This window comes from Lithobates pipiens, unplaced genomic scaffold (assembly GCF_037356315.1).
Source record: "Lithobates pipiens isolate NorthernLeopardFrog02 unplaced genomic scaffold, aLitPip1_a1.2 Scaffold_13, whole genome shotgun sequence".
NCBI classification, from domain to species: domain Eukaryota; kingdom Metazoa; phylum Chordata; class Amphibia; order Anura; family Ranidae; genus Lithobates; species Lithobates pipiens.
In genome coordinates this window covers 85,260,869-85,285,568 of record NW_027507718.1, presented here as the reverse complement: position 1 = coordinate 85,285,568, position 24,700 = coordinate 85,260,869, and the positions used below count along the sequence as shown (strand labels likewise).

At 40.8% G+C, this 24,700-nt stretch overlaps 1 protein-coding gene and 1 long non-coding RNA gene across 2 annotated transcripts in view; one reads left to right on the top strand and one right to left on the bottom strand.

Annotated features, from left to right (window-relative positions):
• The window catches only part of SVEP1 (sushi, von Willebrand factor type A, EGF and pentraxin domain containing 1), a 481,292-nt gene that overhangs the window by 246,446 nt on the left and 210,146 nt on the right, over positions 1 to 24,700 (bottom strand). The window contains exons 6-13 of the mRNA XM_077475265.1: positions 15,114 to 15,293; positions 13,669 to 13,866; positions 13,060 to 13,178; positions 8,961 to 9,090; positions 5,241 to 5,348; positions 3,646 to 3,777; positions 1,866 to 2,060; positions 290 to 411 (exon numbers count right to left, since the gene is read on the bottom strand). Coding sequence (XP_077331391.1) covers positions 290 to 411; positions 1,866 to 2,060; positions 3,646 to 3,777; positions 5,241 to 5,348; positions 8,961 to 9,090; positions 13,060 to 13,178; positions 13,669 to 13,866; positions 15,114 to 15,293 — 1,184 coding nt within the window. The remainder of the gene's footprint in view (positions 1 to 289; positions 412 to 1,865; positions 2,061 to 3,645; positions 3,778 to 5,240; positions 5,349 to 8,960; positions 9,091 to 13,059; positions 13,179 to 13,668; positions 13,867 to 15,113; positions 15,294 to 24,700) is intronic.
• LOC143974150 (uncharacterized) overlaps positions 14,927 to 24,700 on the top strand; it is a 97,207-nt gene continuing 87,433 nt past the window's right edge. The window contains exon 1 of the long non-coding RNA XR_013272175.1: positions 14,927 to 15,012. This is a non-coding gene — a long non-coding RNA (uncharacterized LOC143974150). The remainder of the gene's footprint in view (positions 15,013 to 24,700) is intronic.

Below are 24,700 nucleotides of genomic sequence, written 5' to 3'. Positions count from 1 at the left end.
AAAAAAAAAAAAAATCTAGACATACACATTAACTGTAGTATTCAATGTTTTTAGAATGTATATAACAGTTTGCACAGTGCTATACAAAATGGAGGGAGACAGTACAGTTAGAATACAATATAACACAAATGGAAATGGAGGGTCCTGCTTGTTAGGGCTGAGAATCTAAAAGGATTATAGACAACTGCATATGTTATAAGAGTACAGTGTTACTGAAGGGTGCTAATGGCACCTTTCTGATCTCGCCAACAATAAACAAATTTGTGTAACTAATTTATTACCAACATACCATTTTACCTAGTGACGTCTGAAAGGCATCTGCAAAGTTCTTTAGTAGGTTGGAGTCATCACATCGTGTGGCCTTATACAGCATTTCAAAGGATTTAAATCCATGATTAGCAAACCGCTTTACTGAAATTATAATCATAGCAACATAAGGACATGGAAGTAATAGTAACATTCAGCAATAGATAACCTATCAAAGTAAGAGAGTTTAAAAAATAAGGGTTATTGATATTTCGAGGCAAGAAGAGGATGTCTTCTCAGGTGGTTCTTATTTGTACACAAACATTTTGCAACCATACCTCTTGGCCCCCTGGTCTGCCTACTCCCATGTACACTGGAAAACACAGTGTGACAATGGAGTGCCTGCATCTGCCCATAAACTTGAATTTGTGAAAACCTGACAGATTCTTGCCACCATTTTTTCAGCACATAGTATAAAATAAAGGGTATAATCTGACCTTTTTATTGCCTTTTCCAGTTTTATTTGTGTAGTTAAGCTTAATATGCAGCCAACAGGATTATATTATTCAGGTTTTAAGCTCAGCCTTAAGGCACCAAAAAGCTAAGTATTCTTTTCTTAGTTATGAACAGGTGTTATCACATAGTAAAATCATCAAATTATGACCTGTTTTGGGAGAGCCAAGAACTGGACTTGGTGATCACCTCAGTTTCATATAAGTCATATGGTAATCTTGCAATCACTGTACGTTATAATATTATAATAGTATACTTCTTTAATGCTGTTGAACTAAATATCCTATTAGGTTGGGACTTGGTTCACCCTCATTGGATAGGCACCTATAGCAGAAATCTTCAGTTGTAAATTTACTTAATTAGGTGAACAGCTCTTTTTTACTCATCCTACCTAGCATTGCTATAAATGTGTGCAACAAACCTCTTTATAATGCAATTACTTTTCCCAAACAGGTCAGCTGCTAAAAATGTTAAAGATTCTCCAAGAATCTGATAATTTTTCTATATCGAGCGAAGTTCAATTATTAAAAGCTTCAGCTTGCATCATCCAGTTAAAGAGTAAGTCCATGTTTAAGATGACAACAAACTACCGTGGTGCACCTCACGCCTGGTTAAAATTACCATTTCTATAAACTTTCTATCAGCTTTGTAAAAAGTTAAATTACTCATGGTAAGGAAGGAAAAATTGACAGGAAATGTGTTCTGGACTGCTATGAAAGGAGTCATCCCTAGCGGTCCTTTTGACAGAACACTCCAATTTCATCACTGACAGCTAATCAGTGAGCTACCCCCAAGCAGCATGGACATCTAAAGGGATGATGGGGGAAGCAGAGAACCTAGTATCTGCAGATGGATTTATTAGGAACAAAAGGACATTTCAACTGGCAGGACTTTAATGCGCCAAGCAAATTTGTAATGGGAGGAAAAAGTGAGAGTATCTATATGTGTCGGAAAGTTGAATTTCCTTGACAGTATTCAGGAGCTAAGGTATTTTAAAATTGCCTTTATGCTTTAAGACATTTTGTTACCGCTTTATTTTTTTTTAAACTAATAAAGATGATACATTATTACAGTAACATAAGATGAAATCAATGTTCAACACTTACCAGAACAATCTGGCCAGTCTGCTGACTGAGGTGGCATCCACAGACCATCTTTAAAAGTGCAGTAGAAATTCTGGATTGCCCCTTCTGCAACTTCATATCCCTCCTTACACTGTATTGTGCAATTAACGCCATCTGTATCCTTCGAACAGACAAATTCTCCATTCTGAGGAGTGGTGGGAATCTCACAAGGTGAACCTGTAAGTTGACACCCAAACAAATGCATTTATTGAACAAAAAAAACAATATTATTAGTCGACACAAACAATTACTGTAAGGGCTGGAATAGCTATGCACATGCAGCAAGCATTCACATACATTTAACATGCATTTTAGGTGCTTCTGGGATCTTCTGAGTTGCTTCTGACCTCCTTGGAAAGTAAAGCAATTCGGATGCATGCTAAAACCAATGCACAAAAAGTCTTAGATATCCATGTAGGAAAAGCCCAAAACCCATTATTTAAATGCTTGTTGGGTTTAAAGTGATTGTAAAGGTTTGTTTTTGTTAAAAAAACAAACATGTCATGCTTACAAGGGTTTTGCACAGAGTGGCCTCGATCCCCCTTTTCTGGGTCTGTGTCCAGATGCCGCTCCTGGCTCCTCCTCTTCATAAGGTGCCCCCACAGAGAGATGCTTTCCCTGGGTGCACCCGTGCGGGCACGTTCAGCAGGACTCGGCCCCGCCCCCTGGTTCCAGTGTCATTGGATCTGATTGACAGCTGCAGGAGCCAGTGGCTCCTGCTGCTATCAATCTATCTAATGAGGACTCGAGACAGCGGCTGGAGCTGCTGGGCTCGTGCTTGTCCCTGGAACGATCAGGTTCAGGTAAAAAAAGGGGGGCTATGGGGGGCAGCTGCAGCGCAGAAGGTTTTTCACCTTAAAGCATAGAATGCTTTAAGGTGAAAATCTTAAGGGTTTTACAACTCCTTTAAACTATTTTGTGCTTTCTTATACTTCTTCAGGACTCCAGAGGTTAGAGCTCTGTGGATGAGTTTCTAGCGCTCTGCCTCTGTCAATGTGAATATGAGGAAGACTCATATGAGAATACTGCAAGAGAATTCAAAAACACTGCTGCTTTATGGAAAGGCATAGGACTCCAGGCTGGGTATGAATGTAACCAAGACAAGCCTCATCTTCCATTGTGGTCAGGTAACCTTTAAGGTCTGTAAATACCTATTATTTTGTTGGCATCACAATGTATTTAAGTAGTTATAAACCCCAGTCATGAAATCTGAGCAACGCACATATATCTGTAGTGTTTAGTTCTCTCTCTCCAAAGCTCTAAGTGTAATTTCTCTCTGGTGCCCCGTTCCTCTGTTATCCGCATGAGTCACTTTTGAGAAGTTTTCCTGACAAATGAGATAAAATTTGTGTCGGGGAGGGAGCTTAGCATGCAGCTTATTCACAACAGGGTTCTTTTGCTGTGTGAAGAGATATGCGTTTGTTTCCTCCAATAAGCTCTCACACACTGTAACTGCAGCCTCTCTGCCCTCTCCTCTGTGATACTAACAGATGAAGAAAGATTATAACATGATTCTGCCCTTTTGAAGGGGTGTAGGGAAGATAAAACTGCAGATAAACAAGTAAAACCTATGGAGCAGGATATGTTTCTTCTCTGTGTATTTTCTGAAGCTGTTCACGTATGAGAGAGTTTACAACATCTTTAATCTTTCTGTGCATTAAGTATTTACTAAAAGATTTATAACAGCATATTGCTAATTTTACATTTTGGAATATTATGTATACAAGTCAATATCCAGAATAAACTTAAGGTTGCACTCTACCTTTAATGACAATATGAATTTGACAAGTTCTGCTGTTGCCAGATGGATCGGTTGCAACATACTCCACAATCGTTTCGCCTTGGGGGAAAATATCTCCAGGTGAGTGTGTTTTTGTAATAGTTAAAGGAGAACCTAAAACACATTAAATAAATGCATTAAAGAAATGTATCATATGAGGGTGGAATTATATTATATGAATTAAGGTAAAGAATATAAAAGACATCAGTTTTTTCATACTATTTGTAGTTTGTTTTTTTTGCAAACACCCACAACATCACTTACATAAAATACACAAATTCATTTAATTAACTATAAAAGAGGAAAAGAAACTGCACTAGGGAGAAAACCATACCAGAGTACAGAAAAATATAAAAATAGATGGATCTATTATATAAATATATGGGAAGCTGCGACTCTACTGTACAAATATATCTTACAGTGAAAATAAACTAGAAACGAAAGAGCTGCGCTAGACCCAAATTACCGATGTGCAAAAAATTATGTGAAGGAATTCTCATGGAATTTTATTCCACACGGGTGTGGAATAGTTTTTTCTCCCATATATTTTTTTAATAATTATTTTTATTTTAATTTTAATTTTTTATTTTTCTGATGAATGAGACATCTCAGTTCACTATATGTGGGATTATATACAATTAATTGATGTATTTAACCGTATTGTGATTCACAGTTGTAGATGACAATTGTTTGGGTAATTTTTTCACAAAATTTCCTGAGAATTCCTTCACATAATTTTTTGCACATCGGTAATCTGGGTCTAGCGCAGCTCTTTCGTTTCTAGCCCATTTAATTAACTAAATCTTCAATAAATTCTTGCATGTATTTATCTCCACTTGAAAGTTTGCCCCTCACTTCCTATCTGCAGAAGAGGCAGATGATGCAAGAAGTTGCAACAGAAATAAGATAAAATAAATGGGGTGTTAAATTTAATATGCTATGATTTCCTTTAACTGCAATTAAAGAATTCATTGGCAAGAGGAACAGTGTCAACAGATAGCTATTCCTCTTTAAAGTTATACTTACCTACCTATACCCCCATTCTGCCTTCCACAGTGCTGGAGCCCTCACTAACAGGGCAGGGTTTCCAGGTATAAAGGAGCACAGAACTTCCTGCATGTGACAGTACTTTTTCTTTAGTGCATTGTGCCTATATCTAAGCTCTGACACCAGCCAACCTCAGAACTTAAACAGTCTAGTGCACTGCAGTGAGGTGGGAGCACTGCTCAGTAGAAAAGTCGGTGGGCAGACACTGTCAGTTTGCCCTACTTTTGTGACAGTATCTCTTTAAGTAGCACTTGTGGGTCCTGTTACTCCCCAGTCTGTGACAGTGACATAACAGTGAAAGAAAATATTTCTCAACTAGAGAGGAACCAACAAATAATGTAAGGAAATAAGACTTCATGAGTTAAGCTGTTTTGGAATTTTATTGATTTTTAATTCCAAAAGTGGCTGAATGTCAACAAATAATAGGAGGGCTGTGTGTGACCCAAAAATGATCAGTGTTACATGTTTGCTCTATCAGAATAAGCTTTGTGATGCTAACATTTGCAGAAAAAACTTTTATCGAAGCTCACCCGAGTTGTCAGAGAACTGTGGCTCCTCCCATGTTGCACGTTGCTTGATGTCAGTAGCTTGAATTGCTGGAGGTGACCTGCATCTGTCAATAACAGGAGGGTCTACATCTAAAAAGGCATACAATACAAATCAGTTACTATCCAAACCAACCATGTACAACAGTGAGCACATAGGGATTGATTTACTAAAACTTGAGAGTGCAAAATCTGGTGCAGCTCTGCATAGAAACGAATCAGCTTCCAGGTTTTATTGTAAAAGCTTAATTAAACAAGTCGAAGTTAGGAGCTGATTGGCTACCATGCACACTTGCACCAGATGTTGCACTCTTCGGTTTTAGTAACTCAACATCATAGTATACATTTATGATGTGCCATAGTGTGCAATTGTACATACTCACTGAAAATTTGTTATTCCTGTAGCTACATTGAACAGTTTAAATTAAGAAATTGTATGGTTGTTGTTATAGGAAACCAGGCTCTCAAAATCGAAAAAAGGAAAAAACATAACAAAAAGAATAGAGCATTTCTATGTTGCAAATTATGTACACTTTTCTCAGTCAATGGGGTGAGTATGTGTTTACTCTGAATACCAAATCACGTACACACACAAATCCCGTTTTGTATTTTATGTTCCTTGGACATGACTCTGTGTGAACCTTACCATTTGAGCATCCCTTAAAAAAGATATATGGGTTTTGCTTTTTTTCCCCCATTATACTTATTTAGGTGGATGCAGCAGAGGTTCCAATGCTGCATCTGTCTTTCGCCATCTTTACACTGAGAACTGAGCCACCGAACATCGGCGATGGCTCTGTTCTCACAGCTCTCTGAGCGGAGAGTTGCTGACTGTCATTCAGCAGCTCTCCTGCTCTGCTGCTCCATGCTCACTGGACAGCTGAGCTGTGGAGGGGCCAGGAGAGGGCGTCTCAGCGGTTCACTGAGAGGCTGAGACAGCCATCAGTCCAGATGACACAGTGTCTGGACTAATCTGTGTGACATCAGCAGAGAGCTGACTTCAGGCGAAAATGAATTACACTCCTGTGACCCGTAGGAGAAGCCCAGCCAAACACGCCCAGTCTGGACTTCTCCTTTAACCATATGAACTAAGCTAAGGGCACATTCACCTTGGTAAGTCAACATCTGTTGATCCAATGGTAAATCAGTCCTAAAGTGTGCCAAGGGCATTTTGATCTGACCAAGATGAAGTAGTAGGTATTACTACATGCACAGAGTGGATTATATCATAGAAAGAATCAATGAAGGTGTAAACTGTAACCAGATTGAAGTCTGCCCATCTAAGAATCAAGACAGAAGTTTGGAGTTGTGAAGAGTGAAAGGTGAAGGGATGGGACACAGAGAGAGTCAGATAAAGTACAAGGACAGTATATTTAAATGTATCCACTAAGTGTATTTCCTCAATGGAATGTCAACATGGTGACATCTATATTACAGCATTCCTACAGAAAAGAGTGAGATCTAAAACTCCACATTTAAAAAAAATATACATATAGTGTGTGTGTGTGTATATATACAGGGCTCAAAATTTCACATCCTGAGCCACTTGCCAGGTCTTAAGAGTTACTTGCCACCAATTGCCCCTCCCAACCTCTCCCCTGCCCCGGCTCTAAGTCCGCCCCTAAACACGCCCTTGTAAATTATCTCATGAAATTACACTGTTAAATGTTTTATGCACAATGAGGTTCCAAAAGTAAATATTAACAACAATATTAACATAAAGCATATCAGTTCATCCTCATCAGTGCAACCTTACTGTGCCTATCAAATGCAGCTTTATGGTGCCCATGAATGCAGCCTCACTGTACCCATCAATGCAGCCTCACTATCCCCATCATTGCAGCCTCACTGTGCCCATCAAATGCATCTTTACGGTGCCCATGAATGCAACATCACTGCCCGTGAATGCAGCCTCACTGTGTCCATGAATGCAGCTCACTGTGCCCATAAATGTAGCCTCACTGCCCATGAATGTAGCTCACTGTGTCCATGAATGCAGCTCACTGTGCCCATGATTGCAGCCTCCCTGTGCCAATTATTGTAACCTCACTGTGCCCTTGATTGTAGCCTCACTGTGCCCATGATTGTAGCCTCACTGTGCCCATGATTGTAGCCTCACTGTGCCCATGATTGTAGCCTCACTGTGCCCATGAATGCAGCCTCTCTGCCCATGAATGCAGCCTCACTGTGCCCATGAACACAGCTCACTGTGCCCATGAATGCAGCTTACTGTGCCCATGAATGCAGCCTCACTGTGCCCATCAAATGTAGCTTTACGGTGCCCATCAATACAGCCTCACTGTGTCCATCAATGCAGCCTCACTATGCCCATTATTGCAACCTCACTGTGCCCATCAAATGCAGCTTTACAGTGCCCATGAATGCAACCTCACTTCCCGTGAATGCAGCCTCACTGTGCCTATGAATGCAGCTCACTGTGCCCATGAATGCAGCTCACTGCTCATGAATGCAGACTCACTGCCCACGAATGCAGCTTATTGTGCCTATGAATGCAGCTCACTGTGCCCATGATTGTAGTCTCACTGTGCCCAATATTTGAAACCTCACTGTGCCCATGATTGTAGCCTCACTGTGCCCATGAATGCAGACTCTCTGTGCCCATAAATGCAGCCTCACTGCCCATGAATGCAGCCTCACTGTGCCAATGAACGCAGCTCACTGTGCCCATGAATGCAGCTCACTGTTCCCATGATTGAAGAATCCCTGCCTGTAAAAGCAGACTCCCTGCTCAGGAATGCAGCTCACTGTGCCCATGAATGCAGCCTCACTGCCCATAAATGAAGCTCACTGTGCCCATGATTGTAGCCACACTGTGCCCATGAATGCAGTCTCACTGTGCCCATGAATGCAGTCTCACTGTGCCCATAAATGCAGCCTCACAGCCTGTGAATGCAGCCTCACTGTGCCCATGAACGCAGCTCACTGTGCTCATGAATGCAGCTCACTGTGCCCATGATTTTAGCCTCACTGCCCGTGAATGTAGTGTCACTGCCCATGAGTGCAGCTCACTGTGCCCATGAATGCAGCTCACTGCCCATGATTGTATCCTCACTGTGCCCATGATTGTAGCCTCACTGTGCCCATGAATGCAGCCTCACTGCTCATCAATGCATCTTACTGTGCCCATCATCAATACAGACTCACCATGGATGATGGATCACACACACAGCAGGCATCTTCCGCTGTTTTTCATGGAGCTGGGTTCAGCAGTGCTGTAACAAGGTCCTGCCCCCTAGACCGGCTAGTGTGATAGGCGTAACACTAATTCACTCCGTCATCCATCTACTATCACATGAGCCGGTCTAGGGGGGTGGGACCTTGTTACAGCACTGCCAAACACAGACCCAGCTCCGTGATACACAAGAGGAGGAGGAGAGAGGGAGGGAGGGGAGCGCTGCAGACTCAGCTCAAAGTGGCCCCAGGGCACTTCAGCTGACAGTTTCCTGGCTGATCGCTTCTGGCAGAAGCAGTGCAGGCTTTTTTACAGGACATCAGAGCAGCGGGGGGCAGGGAATCCCCCTTCCAGGCCGCTCTGATGTCTGCACCGCCTGCATCAGCCAGGAAACTGTCAGCCTGGTCCGCCCCTGCTCCTCACTCGTCCTGCACTAAATCCCACTCAATGTATATATATATATATATACTGTATATACTGGAGAATAGGCCCACATAATGCTGGAAACTTACCTATTACCTTGATGTTAAATGTGCAGCTACCTTGATTGCCAGAACTGTCAGTTGCTGTATATGTCACAGAGACATTACCAATCGGAAGCATGTGAGGTGGTAGAAAGGCTGGGCTGACCTCAATTGTCACCTACAGATATATGGAACATACAAAATGTGAGAAACAAAAAAGTCCCCCCTTCCCTACTTAACATACCCTGTCTAACAGCACATCCAATATTTTTCTCTATTGACCCAGCTACTACTGAAGAGGTTACCCAACTTTTCTCAGATGCCCACCTAACAAATTATCCCCTGGATTCTGTTTCTTTGGAAATACTATGGTCACCCTCTTCTTCTATCCTATGTTCTCCCACTCAAATCTTCAATCAATCCCTGTCTACTAGCACTAGTACTTAAAAAGCCCTCACTGGACCCCACAAACCTGAACAATATAAGCCCTTGTACACACGGTCAGAGAATCTGTCGGAATGAGTCTTATCGGACCGTGTCGTCAGATAATCCGACTGTGTGTGGTATGCATCGGACTGATTCCGTCCGAATCTCCGTCCGACCCAATTTTCCAACATGTTGGAAATATTTCCCGACCAACTGGGCCGGACGGACCTAATCCGATCATGTGTAGAGCATTTTCATCGGACCAAGTGCCACGCATGCTCAGATCAAATTCCTACATCAAAGCTATTGGCCTGAATGTAGTCCCATCGTAACGAAATTACGTCATCACGTTCTGAAAGATCAGATTTTTCGCCAACTTGGCCAGACCGTGTGTATGCAACAGTTTCGGACACAATCCGTCGGACTAAATCCGACAGGCAAAATCCGACGGATTTGGTTGGCAAAATCTCCGACCGTGTGTACGTGGGCTAAGACCAATCTCCTTGCTCCCATTCACCTCTAAACTTTTAGAATGCTTAGCCATGAGTTCCTACCTCATTAAAAACAACCTTCTTGACCCTTTACAGTCTGGTTTACAACACTCCACAGAAACTGCCATACTAAAACTCACTAACAATGTATTAACCGCTCAAACCAACAGCCACTACTCCATATTCTTACTACTAGAACTTTCTGCAGCCTTCAATACTGTTGACCACCCACTCCTCCTCAATAAACTCCACTCCCTTAGTCTCCAAAATGTTGCTCTTTCCTGGTACTCATTGTTGCTTTCCCTCAGTATTACCTACAACTCTGTCTCCCTCTCTCCAATTATTCACTCCTTGAGTCTCCTCCCACATTTTTAATGTACTAGTTGACATATCAGCATGGATGTCACACCACTTCCTAAAACAAAATCTTTTTAAACTACTGATCCCTTCCCTCATGCCAGGGTACTAGGTATAATCATAGACTCGGACCTTTCCTTTCTACCCAAAATCCAACCAATCCAATTCCAAATCCAACCGCTGTCAAAATCTTGTAGACTTCACCTTCATAACGTCTCTAAAATTCTCCCCTTTTTAATGAATGAAACCACCAAACTACTCATTCACTCCCTTGTTATCTCTCGCCTTGAGTATTGTAACTCCCTTCTCATAGGCCTACGTCAACATAGGCTGTGCCCTCTTCAATCTATCATGAATGCTGCTGCCAGATTCATCTACCTCTGCCAATCCCTCCCCTAGCTTTGGATTTTCCAGTGATTGAAATTCAAAATACTAACAACATCATACAAAGCCATTCACAACTCGGTCCCGAATAACATCACCAATCCTGTTTCCAAATATCACCCAAACCACCCTCTCCACTCCACCTAAGACCTTCTCGTCTGGAACTTTCTACCTCAATCTGTATGGCTCCCACTCCGGCCACCTTTAGGCAATCCCTGAAAACGTATCTCTTCAGGGAAGCCTATCATGCCTTGAACTAACAACTGAATTTTTAAGGCTGAGTTCACACTGCCATAAGAACGGGCATTTGACAGGCGTTAAAAAACGCCCCTCAAATGCCTATGCACAATATTCAATAAACAGCACATTGTGCTGTTCACATTACAAAAACATGAAGTGTTAGCATCGCTTCGCTTCAAAATTGAAGCTTCATGTTCAGGAGGCGTTGAAGCTTTTCAATGTCTCCCATTCAAGTCTATGGTAATGCTCCGCAAACGTTTGGCAGGCATTTTTGCTGTGGTTGTGGGCCAGTTGTGGAGCATTAAAATCTGTCACTTTCCATTGTGGAGTAGTTTTAATGCTCATCAAATGCTATGAAACTGTGCATAGGGCGTTTAGGGAGCATTTTAACGTTTGGAAAATGTCCCATTCTAAAGCGCCTGTCTGATGCCCATACTAACACTTTACAAACACTATAGGAGTAAACGAGCCCTTACTCTTCCATCAGCTCATCCCACGCAGTTATTACCTTTTGTACCGCTAGTCCCACCCTATGTGATTGTAAGCTCCTTTCAGCAGAGCCCTCTTAACCCTCTTGTAATTTATTTTATTGTAATTGCACTGTCTTTCTATTTATTGTAAAGCACTGCACAAACTGTTGATGTTATATAAATCCTGTATAACATTAATAATAATAATTCAACAAAGGCGTGTCAACGCATCAGAAAAGTGTAAACCTGTGCGCCAAAGGTATTCAAGCATAACTCCAGATAATTGTATTTATTTTTTTGTTTTGGATAGACGAGGGAAGATTTAATATATCTATTAGGTTTTAAATTCTAACTGTGACCCAACTGAAAAGGTCCCCCTACCTTCTTGTTCCTACAACCCCTGTTTATGATCTGGAGGGAGTGACAGTGTTCATGAAGGCATAGACCAGCAATTCAGATATTTTCATAGATTATAACCCTTCATCTGCATCGCTAAAAATTTGATTATTTTTTCATCTGTTCCCCAATTTCAAGAAATTCCTCATCACTATCTGTTCTGCCACAACATGGCCATAAATCTCCTTATTAAGACAACATTAAAAACCTAACAGAGGATCCAACCACTGCCTGGAATCAGGCTTTAATATAATGTGATAATCTCTTATACTGAATCTAAAATATATAAGGTTTATTTATGCCTGAGATTTTTCTTATTAATCCTTTTTTTTCCATTTCATTTACATCTTTTTCCAGTGAGTCATGAAAAGAGTGCATAATAGAACTGACATCTACACTCATCTTAGGAAAAAAAAAAACAGGAAAGCAAAAATAAAAAAAAAATCGATAGAATTATAGTGCCATAATAATTATAGAATTATAGTGCGTAATACAACCACTGTAAAACTGAAGAAATTATTAGGGATACAGTATACCTACACATTACACAATATTGAAGCGTTTCTTTTTTGTTATTAATTCATTCTGTCATATATATATATAGAATCTCTGCTATAATGTATTCTATTAAATCATTTAGTATGAAATGAGGGTGAAAGACTTTTCTAATGTATATATATCAGACAGCGGGCTGCTGTGAGCATATGATTAATAGATTTTTGTACAGAAGGGCACAGAGTCTTTAAAGGTTAAAGATAATAAAAAGGGAAAAGGATTTAAAGGGGTCATTGGGTTAAATTATTACTGTTCATGTTAATTATGTCCCATACTTTCTTTTAGGCTGGGACTAAAGGGTGAAAGAAAAAGTTAGGATGCCTGTTACTGAGTAACAACTTTGCTTTAGTTTCTTTTGAGTATACAGAAAGGTTAAAGCTGGTCATACACTGATCAAAATTTGGCCGTCTCAGAAGGGATTGGATGGATTTTGATTAGTGTGTAACATTTGGGACAATGTTTCACCAGACAAGAAAATATGGGTATCTTTTCAACAGCAACACAAACAGAAATAAAAAATACTTTTAGTTAGTAGAGCTGGGAAAAGCTAAAGCTTCCGGGAGATTCATATTGCTGTCCTTGTCCCTATTGTTGATTTTGCTCTCACTTCCTGCCTAGGCAAACCATTGACAACTGGACAGGAAGTAAAGATATACAGAGCCCCTGGTAGCACCGCAAATCCACCAGAAGTTCTAATCCTTCCCAACTATTATTAAAACTAGTAAAAATTAAGAAACAAAATTAAAATTAATATTTCTTTAACTACATAGTCAAATAATAATAACATAAACAGTCAGTACAGGGGGGTTTGAAATCTTTTGCAGTCACCTCTTCTCCAGAATTATCTCTTGCTTGTGGAATTTCCCAATTGACTTGGGCTACATTCTGATGCTGAATGTTCTCGATATGAATATCACTTGGACATGTGATTTCGGGAGGTTCAAAATCTGTAAAATAGAAAGAAAGTGCATGAACAGCATACAGAGTAATGCAGAATGAGAAAAGCAAAGAACAAGATGGTTAATATAACATTAAAATTGAAAATGAAAACAAAATTATATACATATATACATACACTTTTTATTTTGTTTTATTACATAAATAACATTTCTAAACTGCTGACAGCAAAGAAAAATTAAGCGGTCCATTCAGTCTAGTCATTAATATTTTCAAAGTAAATAATATGGATTAGCAAGGACTAGCATTTACTTGACTACCTGAATAACTACAAAGGACAATATTTTGTTTGTAGTGATTAATTGGTCTCTTATGGGCATGATGATGCTGACTAAGACATTTTTTTCTTATCCCAGTTGTAATTTGTGGTTACATAGCGTGTACATATGTACTGGATATATTCAGAATGATAATGAGCTAAATGCATGCATAATACATCTATATCAACCCTTTACATCAGTTTAGATGACTGAATCTCACCTTTGCATATGCCGATTTGGACATCTTCACTCCATTTACCATTGGAAAGACATTTAATCTCTTCCCTGACTCCAGATAATACAAAGCCCTTTTGACATCTCAGATAACAGACTGATTCATATGATGCAAGCGCTTTGCCACAAGTTGTTGGTAATATTAGGATATTTTTAGGCTTTTTAAAAACAGGGCAATGAATCTCTGCACAAAAAAAAGTAGTTCAATTAGATGAAAACATAAGAATTTTATTCCATTTTGAATATGTCAAAAGTCCTTAACTGTTAACTCTAAATGGTACTATTTAGATTATTTTAAAATGCCTCACTAACCTAACCTAAGCAAAAGTGATAGTATTTTTTTTATGTACAGTGCAACAATATAATCAAAATCTTGTAATGAAGATCTAAACCCAAGAACAAAAGTGCAATATTTTTACAGTACTGTATGAAAGTCCTTATTATGTAGTTTATCAGTCCTGATTGCTAAATTTTTTTAAACCCTTTTCCCTTGAAAATCTTCTGACGATCCTCTCTTTATCATAGTGTGACACTGCTCACTCACTGTACTGTATTTATAGATGTGTAGCATTGTCATCTTAGTAAAGGAAATTACATTATTTTATGTATTAGGACAACCAAACACGCCACTCTGTACAATAGAGGGGATATGTTCTATTACTTTATAGACCAGAGTTCTATTATATTATAGTTCAGGGTTCCAGTGGTCAATACTGATACCCAAGTGTTAATGGGTCGATAAAATGGCTGGGGGTCGCAATGTGGTCAACAAATGATGAAAATTATTATGAGTCAATTCATCTTTTGAGGTCCCTGTGGAGCCACACCACAGTGCTTAGTCCCAAAGGTGAGGTAGCTAGGGGGAAGTGTTATATAGGATGGACTGGTCAGCCATCAGCAAGAGTGAACTTGAGTTGTCTCTATCAGCTGTGTTGTTACTTGCCTTGTTTACCTGAGTGCTTTGCATTGTGTGTCTATGACTTTCTATTATTATTTTAATATTATTATTAGTAGTGTTATTTAATGCAGCATTTATTAAACTATTTCCATAAGATAAATGCTCGAGGGTATAAAAAGAACTACACACTTCATGAAAGACTTGATGAGCTGAAGAGATTGGAGACCAATGTTATAGACAATATGTTTTTTTTTCAAGTGAAGTGAATATTTACTGACCATGGTAATTAATAACTTGCTGCCCATGTAAAACATATGTGCACCAACAAGGAAGGTGAGCTTTAACAACCACACACAGCACATATGCATCCACGGACAGCACAAGTTTCTGTGCTGAGAGTGCGCTCACGGCGGAAGGGGAAAAGGAGTTAAGGTGAGCCCACCTTTATTTTGAATACAGTTTTTCCTTGCCCATGTTTTTTTTTAATGCTCAGTGAACATTCACTTTGCTAATGTGACACTATGACAGTATACCTGTGCAGCGTGGTTCCCTTGCATCCCACTGTGCGTTTCCTTGGCAAACCAGTTTAGAAGTCCCTTCCAGCTTATATCCATCCTTACAAGTTACAGAGCACACAGAGCCATAGGATGTATCACTGGATGTACAGTTTGTTCTGCCATTTTCAATCTGCCGTAATGTTGGACATGTGCGAACTGTAAAAAATCAAAATACATTATATATCTCCACGCTCTTTTAGATCTGTTGTTATTCATGTGCTATTAGCAGCCCGTTTGTGTGTCGAAAATGGAAATTGAATTACTTACTCAACATCTCGGAAGTAATACTCATCTAGCAAAACTATACTTATGAGCCCTAATGGATATTAACTCCCTTATTCGTGCAAAATTTGAGCAGGCTTGGTGATATGGACAGATAAATACAATTGGTTAATTAAATAAATATAACCGTTGAAATTAATATACCACTGTTATTATTGTCTTTATGTGTACCATATCCACGTACTGGCTGAAGTGCATTATCTTGACTTGTGTACCTACCCTGTTTGTATAACCTTTAGGCCTCATGCACACTGGAGGTTATAAAAACACCAGTAGGTTTGTAATACGTTTTTCAACGTTGTTTAGCTTTTTTCAGCATTTTTTAACATTAGCATTTTTAAGCATGTTTTTTTTCAATGGGATCAAAAAAAATGCTGGTGAGTCACGTTTTTGAGCATTTATCAGCATTTTTAGGATTCTTTTAACATTAGAGCATTTTTACAGTTGAAAAACTCCTCTGAGAACCCACTAGTTTTGTGTTTTTTTCCAGCCAAAAACAGACTATGGACACGTAGGATAACATGCTGGAGAGTTTATTGACTATAGAAAAAAATGTCTGAAGCCAAAAACAGCAGCTGTAAAAACGTCCAGTGTGCATGAGGCCTTACATATTTCAATAAACATTATTGGTTAAAAAAATACAGAAAAAAAAAAATCTGAAAGGTATTTAGTAAATGTACTACAAAGGAATAGCGGAGAGGTTTCCCCTATCTACCTCAAATGTGTGGATGGGGAATCGGGTCACTTTTTTTGTTCAACCCCCTTGCTGAACGAAAAAACTGACCCATTTATGGCCAACTTAAAAGTCACAATGACTCCTAAATAACATTTCCTCTATCATTTCTGAATTACATTCTTTTCACTAAAGTTGTTGCTGGTGATGCCACAGGCATAACTTTACCAAGTTCTCACCATAAATCTCAGGAATTATAGAAATACAAATTATTTGCAGGTGGAACAATTCCTTTATATGTACTTAATCAGTGGATTTAGCCATTTGTCAAGTGTTCTGCTTTAATTAAGAGGTGGTCATGGTGGATAGACCTGGGTGACTACACAGCTACTCAACTTTACGGCATATTATTAATAAAAATTGTACATATTTGTTTTCAGATAACATGTTTGGAAAGTAATCAGTTCCTTTCTGTTCCTGTAAATGAATACAGATGTGGAAACAGTAGCAGTATTCAGATTGCGTTCTGTTTTTGCAGCAAAGAAGTGTGAACATGCATTAATAATGCTACTGCAGACTGTAACCGAATGACCAAATGTATTATTCCTTTCTGTCAATGATTATATTTCTATTAAGCTCACTAGAGTTTCAGGGCAAAGTCTGTTCAACGTGATTCACCTTAATATAACTACAAAACAAAGCATTTGAAAAAAGAATAGCACATAGGAAAGGTTCTGACAGTTTAAAAATTGATATAATACGTAACCCAAATGGTGTATGACATATTTACAATATACTAAATTAGCTTTGACAGTCTGAATTCAGTTGTTTGGTTTTTGGCCGTTTTGGTTTCTGCAGCATAAACTTTGCTTAGTGACGGTAGCTTGCAATTACAATCTTTAGTACTAAATATTATGGCAAACACATTGTAGAGATATTATAAAGATGTTTCAAGATATAATAAAGATATCTGACAAAACAGCTTAAGTCCTCCATCAGCCTTTTTAGCAGATTTAATACTAAGTTGGGTTTGCTTTCATGAGCTCCATCTCATTCAAGCTCCATAGCTCCTGTGCTATTGTTATTTAAAGGGCAAGTCTAGTGTGTTTTCATCTAGCATATATTTTGAGTTGTTTTTGCATTATTTATCGAAAATAAAAATGTCAAGAATAATTGCACCCTTGTAATAAAAGTAAAAATTAGGTTTTATTTTTCCTTGTTACCTGGTTGAGTGGATGGCTTAAAGTGGTAGTAAAGGCTTTTTTTTAAATGTTATACCTACAGGTAAGCCTATAATAAGGTTTGCTGTAAGTACAGTAAATATCTCCTAAACGTGCACCATTTAGGAGATATTTACTTTAGCAGTGCTGGTGATGTCACGGGCACATGAGCACAGCTCTCTCAATAGAGGTCATACCGTCCATAGAGAGCAGCACCACGGCCGTAAGATGGACGGCGAAGATGGAAGCCTGGTCAGCAAACTCAATTGCTTTGACAATGCTAAAATGTATTTGCTCTTGCCAATAAAGCTACTTGAATTAGAAATGTAAGAGGGAGAGAGGAAGAGTAAAGGAAGGAAAAAAAGATAGAGTGGGAGGTATGGAGGAAGAGAGGGAGAGAAAGAGAGGGAGAAAAATAGGGAGTAAAAAGAGAGAGGGGTATAGAGGGAGAGAGAGAGGGGGAGGGAGAGTGAGAAGGAGAGGGAGGGAGAGGAAGGGAGGGGAGATATAGAGAGTGGAATAATATAAGGGATGGAGGAGAGACGGAGAGAGAGAGAGGGGGAGAGAGGGAGATGGGTTGGGAGAGAGAGAGCGGGGGAGGGAGAGGGGGAGATGGGGTGGGGGGAGAGAGAGGGGGGAGAGGGAGATGGAGTGGGAGAGAGAGAGGGGGGAAAGAGAGAGGGGGGAGAGAGGGAGACAGTAACAGGGAGAGAGAGGTGAGAGAGGGAGGGAAGAGGGGGAGAGAGGAAGAGAGGGAGGGGAGAGAGAGGGAGGGGAAATGGAGTGGGAGAGAGTGAGAGAGAGAGAGAGAGAGGGGGAGAGAGAGATGAGGGAGAGGGAAATGGAGTGGAAGAGAGAGAGTGAGAGAGAGGGAGGGAGAGAGGGAGGGAGAGAGAGGGGGAGAGGGAGGGAGGGGGAGAGACCGAGAGGGGGAGAATATAAGGGAGGGAGGAGAGATGGAGAGAGAGGGAGGGATGGAGAGAGAGAGAGAGAGTAGGAAGGGGAGGAAGAAAGGGGGAGAGAGGGAGATGGGTTGGGAGAGAGAGTGAGGGAGGGAGAGGAAGATGGGGTGGGGGTAGAGAGAGGGGGAAAGAGGGAGATGGAGTGGGAGAGAGAGAGGAAGAGAGAGGGAGGGGTGGGAGAAAGTAAGGGGGGGAGAGAGAGGTGAGACAGGGAGAGAAGGGAGAGAGAGGGAGATGGAGTGGGAGAGAGTGAGAGAGAGGGGGAGAGAGAGAGGAGGGAGAGGGAAATGGAGTGGGAGAAAGAGAGTGAGAGAGTGGGAGGGAGGGAGGAAGAGAGAGAGGGAGGGAGGGAGAGAGAAAGGGAGAGAGAGAGAAAGGGAGAAAGAGAGGTAGGAAAAGAGAGAGGAGGGAGGGAGAAGGGAAGAGAGGGGGTATCGTTTTTCCTGTTTTAGTATTCCAATACATGTACAAGATTCTCTGCTTATCATTATAAGCAATTACTAAGCTAGACTAAGTAGCACATTTAAAAGGACTGCAGAGATGTAATTTTCAATTTACCTCCAGACCCTGAAAGCCCAGTGTCAGTGCACAACTTTCTTAAGAAACAGAAGGAATCTAACAGCTACGTAAGGCTCTCTATTTGCTGTTCTCATAGAAGGATCTTATTCTTCTTTTTGTACATAAACATTAATTACATTTTTCGTATTTGCCTTGGAATGCAACAGCAGTCAAATTTAGTCAAATTTTGTGTGCTGCAGCAGAAGTTAAGATTCTAAACTAAGGGGTAGGAAACTTATGCAAGTAGATCTTACCACATAAAATCTCAACTTGCTACATCTTTGGAGCATGTTTGGGGAGCTAAAGAAAACGCACCAAAAACACTCCTCTCCGTTAAAACGAATGGAAACCGCATCAAAAATGCCCCCACTAAGCATTTTTGGTGCCGTTTTCACATGTCCTTTAAAAACCGTACCAAAAGTGCAGCACAGGTGCTCCATTAACACATAGGTGTTTTACAGGCAATTTTAAAGCGAACCAGTGTGAAAGTGCCCTGAACTCCAGGAAAACAGCTTAATACACAGTATGCAAGTAGTAGAAGTACCAAAATTTGACCTAATATTAGCCCTTTGCACTCCCTGTATTGTAACGCTGGTAAAGGCAGGGGATGGACTGGGAGCAATTCAGATGTGCTGCAAGCAAATGTGTTGACAAGGAACATGATAATGTTCTGCTGTCCGCTGTTTTACCTACCAAATGATTTTCCATTTACGTAGGATTACTGAGATTTACACAAACACCTTTCGCTGTACAATATCACAATACAGTGAAAACCTAGACTTTTTTTTCCACTATCTCTGCGCTGTGGAGTTATTAAATGTTATAAAAATTTAGACCATTCAGTAATCACAGTGATTTGGTTTTTCACGGTGATTCAAAGCGTCAGCTTAAAGTTCAAAATGCAAAACAATAATCCATACAATATAGTAAAATGTCCACAGGTACTCCAAAGGTGCCTCTGATTACTGAAGCAGCGCTACTGTCATTGCTCACTATGGCCTGCTTTCATATGATAATGGCACATGAGAAAATTGAAGAATGACAGATGGTGATAAAAGTCTAGGAAGACACAGATGGTGGTCCTAATGTGGTATTAAAGAAGTGTACCTCACACCAGAATCCGCAAGTTGTGACTAATATTGCAGCTGCTGACTTTTAATAATATCACACTTACCTGTCCCAGGTTCCAGCGATGTCGGCGGCAGATAACGAGCGATCGCTCGTCTCGCTGCAGCCACCGCCGCCATCCTCTGTCAGGGAATCGGGAAGTGAAGCATGAGGGCTTCACTGCCCGGTTCCCTACTGCGCATGCGCGAGTCGCGCTGCACTTCTCTTATGGTCCCCCGCTGTGTCTCTGGGAACTGTGTGTTTCCCAGAACACAACGGGGGGGCGGAGTCATGTGGGGGTGGGCGGAGCCATGCGGCGGTCTGGCCGGAAGTGGGTGCAGATACCTGGATTATCCAGGTAACTGCACCCCCTCCCCCCCCCGAAAGGTGCCGATTGTGGCACCGGAGGGGGGGAGGGATAATACTAGCGGAACTTCCCCTTTAGGGTGAAGAACCGCTTTAACCACAGCTGTCATACACATCATGGAAGGTGTCAGAGCTTGTACTGGATCTACAATCGGAACTCAAAATGACATGTTCCATAAAATCCATCAGTCAATTAGGTCTTAAATTATCAGCACTATGCACTACATAGTTGAAGGTAAATCTGTACAGCCAGTCAGCCAATCACCTGCCAAGATATGAGATTCTGTGCCATTACCATATGAAAGCTGGCCATAATAAGCAATGGCAGTAGTGCCGCTTTTGTAATCAGAGGCACCTTTGGAGTACCTGTGGACATTTTACTATATTGTATGGATTACCTTTCACTGTACAGCCTGGTGAATAACACTACTAAGTGTCTACTATTACTACTAATGCCACGTACACACGATCGAATTGTCTGGCAGTACGCCGGACAATTCGATCGTGTGTGGGCTCCAGCTGACTTTTTCATCGTAAAGTCCGGCGGACTTAGAAAATAGTTTTGACTAAAAATTTGTCCGCCAGACTTGGCTTTCAGCGGACAATCCGTTCGTCAGTGTGCTAGTCCGGCGGTCTAAGAATGACGCATGCTCTGAAGCAAGTACGAGAAGGAAGCTATTTGCTACTGACTATTGAACTCCCTTTTTCTAGTCCCGTCGTATGTGCTGTACGTCATCACATTAGAAATCACCAAACTTGCAGAGCATCCGTGTGTGGACAAGTCTGTTCGTTATAAAGACAATTTGATCGTGTGTTAAGCGGCATAACACTCATTGGTGTCCTCTCTCCAATCCCAGCTTTATAATGGAGGGACTAAGGTCTCATTTGGGCTCCCTTAGCTCTTTCCTCCTATCAGCATGCATTCAGAACACCTGGTTGGTTATCAGTCCTTCCTGTTTGAACGCTACTGTATAGGGGCGCCAAGAGGCTAATAATATAACTATAGGTACGTATACAAGTTGCAATTTTTAAAGTATATGCTTTATATGTATATGTTTTTGAGATATATGTATATATATATACACACAGTGGGGGAAAAAATAATTGATCCCCTGCAGATTTTGTAAATTTGCCCACTTACGAAGAAATTAAGGGTCTAGCATTTTTATCATGGGTGTATATTAAATGATAAAGACAGAATATTAACCAAAAATCCAGAAAAATCACATAATACAAATCCTATAAATTGAGTTGCAATTCAGTGAGTAAAATACTGTAAGTATTTGATCCCCAAGCAAAACATGACTTAGTACTTGGTGGAGAAACCCTTGTTGGCAAGCACAGAGGTAAGATGTTTCTTGTAGTTGGTTATCAGGTTTGCTCACTTCTCATGAGGGATTTTGGTCCATGCTTCTTTACAGATGTTCTCTAAATCCTTAAAGGAGAAGCTCATTTGTTTTGCACTCCTGTAATCCATTTTCAGTAGAGAGCAGACTGAAGTCCGTTTTCAGCAGAGAGCAGACTGAAGTCCACCCTCTGCTGATGTCACGGATATCAGTCCAGGCAACACAACAATGGAAGTCTGGATACACCAGGTGCCTTGACTGACACCTGTCTCAGCAGCTCATCGAGACACTGCGAGCCTAAGACTGCCCGTTCCGCCCCCTCCACAGCTCAGCGCTCCAATGTGCATGGAGGGAGATAAGCAGAGAGCTATGACTGGCAGTCTATAGCTCTCTGCTCATGGAGCTGTGAAAACTGAGCGATCTGCTCGGTTTTCAGAGCAGAGAGGCCAGGGGACAGATGCAGCATCCTCCTAGGTAGGTATGAATAGGAACAGTAAAAGAAACCCATATTTTTCTTTTAAGGTTTCTTGGCTGTCGCTTGGCAACTCAAATTTTCAGCTCCCTCTATAAATTTTCTATAGGATTAAGGTCTGGAGAATGGCTAGTCAAGTCCATGACCTTAATGTGCATCTTTTTGAGACATTCCTTTGTTGCCTTAGCCTTTTTTTTTTTGCTCATTGCCATGCTGAAAGACCCATCTACGACCAACCCATCTACAGTGTTCTGGCTGAGGGAAATAGGTTCTCATCCAAGATTTTACAATACATGGCCTCGTCCGTTGGCCCCTCAATGCGGCAAAGTCAGCCTGTACCTTTAGCAGAGAAACAGCCCCAAAGCATAATGTTTCCACCTCCTTGCTTGACTGTAGGGATGGTGTTCTTAGGGTCATAGTCAGCATTTTTCTTTCTCCAAACACGATGAGTTGAGTTAATGCCAAAGAGCTCAGTTTTGGTCTTATCTGACCATAGCACTTTCTCCCAATCCTTCTCTTTATCATTTAGATTTAGATGTTCATTGGCAAACTTCAGATGGGCCTGTACATGTACCTTCTTTAGTAGTGGGACTTTGCAGACACTGCAGGATTTCAATCTTATTGTGTTACCAATGGTTTGGTTGGTGACTGTGGTCCGAAATGTCTTGAGATCATTCACAAGCGTCTCCTGTGTAGTTCTGGGCTGATCACTCTTTTCTCATGATCATTCTTACTCAATGAGGTGAAAGCTTGCATGGAGCTACAGAACAAGGGCAATTGGTTATTTTCTATTTCTTCCATTTGCACATAATAGTTTCAACAGTTGTCTCTTTCCAACCAACCTTCTTGCTGATAATCTTGTAGCCCATTCCAGCCTTGTGCAGTTCTACAATCTTGTCCCTGACATCCTTTGCCCATTACAGTGAGGTTTGAATGGAAGAAAGATTTTGTGGACAGGAATCTTTTATACACACAAGTTGTTGTAAGGAGCACTTTCTAAAATTGACAGGAATAACATGAGCACTAGACATGTGCATTCGTTTTCGTCCGAATGCATTTTCGTCCGAATTTCAGCTATTTTCGTTTTGACAAACGATAACGAAAGCACAAAATCCGAAAAACGAAAGATCCGACATAAATAAATGCTTTATTTTCATTTTCATTGTTACAACAGTTCGATATAGAATAGGAGATTCGACATGACTCTGACAACAATCTGTGTCTATAGAACCTGTGTTCGAATGTGCCTAACCTTACCTCTATTAGTCCAAGATTATATAGAGAAAATATTCGACAGAGAAAAAAGATTTGACAGAGAGAAAAGATTCTGCAAGATACTGTCCTAAAAAGTGTTTGGGGACCCGGGTCCTGCCCCAGGGGACATGTATCAATGCAAAAAAAAGTTTTAAAAACGGCCGTTTTTTCGGGAGCAGTGATTTTAATAATGATTAAAGTGAAACAATAAAAGTGTAATATTCCTTTAAATTTCGTAGGGGGGGGTTGTCTATAGTATGCCTGTGAAGGGGCGCATGTTTCCCGTGCTTAGAATTGTCCCTGCACAAAGTGTCATTTATGCAGGAAAAAAAGTCCTTTAAAATCACTCGCAGCTATAATGAATTGTCGGCTCCGTAATACAGAGAACACTCATTGAAAGTCATTGATAAAAAAATAAATAAATAAATAAATAAAAAAGCGTGGGGGTCCCCCAAATTCAATTACCAGGCCCTTCGGGTCTCGTATGGATATTAAGGGGAACCCTGCCTCAAATTTAAGAAAAAATTTGACGTGGGGTTCCCCCTAAATATCCATAACCAGACCCTTCAGGTCTGGTATGGATATTAAGGGGAACCCCGCGTCAAATTTTAAAAAAAATTGACGTGGGGTTCCCCCTAAAAATCCATACCAGACCCTTTATCCGAGCACGCAACCTGGCAGGCCGCAGGAAAAGAGGGGGGGACGAGAGAGCGGCCCCCCTCCCTCCTGAACCGTACCAGGCCACATGCCCTCAACATTGGGAGGATGCTTTGGGGGTCTGTGACCCCTCAAAGCACCTTGTCCCCATGTTGATGAAGACAAGGGCCTCATCCCCACAACCCTGGCCGGTGGTTGTGGAGGTCTGCGGGCGGGGGGCTTATCAGAATCTGGAAGCCCCCTTTAACAAGGGGACCCCCAGATCCCGGCCCCCCCCTGTTTGAAATGGTAATTTTTTGCATTGATCCATGTCCCCTGGGGCAGGACCCAGGTCCCCAAACACTTTTTAGGACAGTAACTTGCAAATTAGCCTTTAAAATGAGCACTTTAGATTTTGAACGTTGGAGTCCCATAGACTTTAATAGGGTTCTAAAGTATGCTATATACTAGCTCCGTCGAATCTTCTTTATACATTCGACAGACACCATAAGCCTTCAAAGACAGATTTGACCGTGATTCATGTGGATTTTCGGACGAATGCAATTTTTGAACGAAAAACGAAATAAATAAAAACGAATTTCGGGAGTAACTAAATAAATTAAGTTTTCAGACGAAAACGAAATTCCGAAACAAAATATTTTACTCTGCACATGTCTAATGAGCACA